At 42.3% G+C, this 1,314-nt stretch overlaps 1 protein-coding gene across 2 annotated transcripts in view; it reads left to right on the top strand.

The window, feature by feature from the left end:
• tlr22 (toll-like receptor 22) overlaps positions 1–1,314 on the top strand; it is a 6,235-nt gene that overhangs the window by 4,523 nt on the left and 398 nt on the right. For both annotated transcript variants that reach the window (XM_032503427.1, XM_032503426.1), the window contains exon 4: positions 381–1,314. This exon is cut by the window's right edge and continues 398 nt beyond it. In XM_032503427.1, the coding sequence (XP_032359318.1) occupies positions 381–615 (235 nt within the window). In that variant the 3' untranslated portion in view covers positions 616–1,314. The remainder of the gene's footprint in view (positions 1–380) is intronic.

Genomic DNA, 1,314 nt, shown 5'->3' on the forward strand with positions numbered 1-1,314 from the left:
TTTACTGAAGCGGAAGTAGATGGAAACACACTTTGACATTTTGTAGATACTGAACCAAAATAAAGGTGGAGTTTGATGCTCTTGAACACCATGTGGTCACTGTCAGAATGAACACCGTGACCTGTTAAACCTAAAACAAGCCTCTCTCTTAAACTTTTGAGGAAAAAGCAAACATTATTTCTTATAGCTTAAATTTTGTTCTCATTTGCTCTGTTTGATCATTGTAAATTGAAAACTTTGGGGTTGCGAATACACATTGGGATCTAGGAACTTGTGGTCTGCAAACATTTAGTCTGCAAATAGAAATAAAGATACAGACGTAGAATATGATGAGGGGTGTTGTCCTCTTCCTCATCCATCCGTCTTTTTCCTCGGAGCAGCTTCCGTCTGTTCGATGAGCAGAAGGACGTGCTGATCCTGGTGTTTCTGGAGGAGATTCCAACCAATCAGCTGTCTCCTTACTACCGCATGAGGAAGCTGTTAAAGACGCGGACCTACCTGAGCTGGCCTCGAGCAGAGGAGCACCCTGAATTGTTCTGGGAGAAACTACGCCAGGCTCTGAACACCAGAGAAGATCTCGGAGATGACAGGTTCCTCCTGGTGGAAAGAGCATGATGGAAAGAAAGTACAATCCTTTCTAAGTGAGGTTAAGAGCCCCAGTCCATTGGTTTGAGTCTTCTTGTTGGTTTGTATTACCACTACTCTATATCCACAACCTTCCACTTCTGGGATTGCTCCGGTGTCGCCGGAAATTCCGCCCTCTGGCAATGCGAGACTATATTAATATATTACTAAATTAAGATTTCCAAGAGTATTTCTCACGGAACACCGGTGTAGTGGAGGTTATACAGTATACGCACAGCTGGTATTAACAGCTGTTTTTTGTGGCGGTTTACAGTAAACTGACCTTTCAGCAAAAAAACCTTTGGAATATATAGGAGAGTATACCCACTTTACCCTCGGTAACCTACCCATTTACACCCATGCACCTCAGCAAATACCACTACGCCACTCTGCAGGAGGATGTTGGCATTACATGACATTACTAGGACAACTTCTCTTTCTGGCCTATCTGACTTGGAAAAAGACCACGTTACGACTACGTAGCCTTTCATGTGTGTGAGCTCTGCCTTTTACTTCTCTAATGAGTCAGTGTACAGATAATAAAAGGGTGACAGAAAATAAATAAGTATCATAGACTAAAATAGAGTAAGACACTGATCTAACAAAAAGATTGGCCTCATCAAAAACACTTGTGTCTATACTTGTGTCTAGGTCCCTCTAAGGCAAGGCAAGGCAGCTTTATTTGTATAG

Source organism: Etheostoma spectabile, chromosome 22 (genome assembly GCF_008692095.1).
Source record: "Etheostoma spectabile isolate EspeVRDwgs_2016 chromosome 22, UIUC_Espe_1.0, whole genome shotgun sequence".
In the NCBI taxonomy this organism is placed as follows: domain Eukaryota; kingdom Metazoa; phylum Chordata; class Actinopteri; order Perciformes; family Percidae; genus Etheostoma; species Etheostoma spectabile.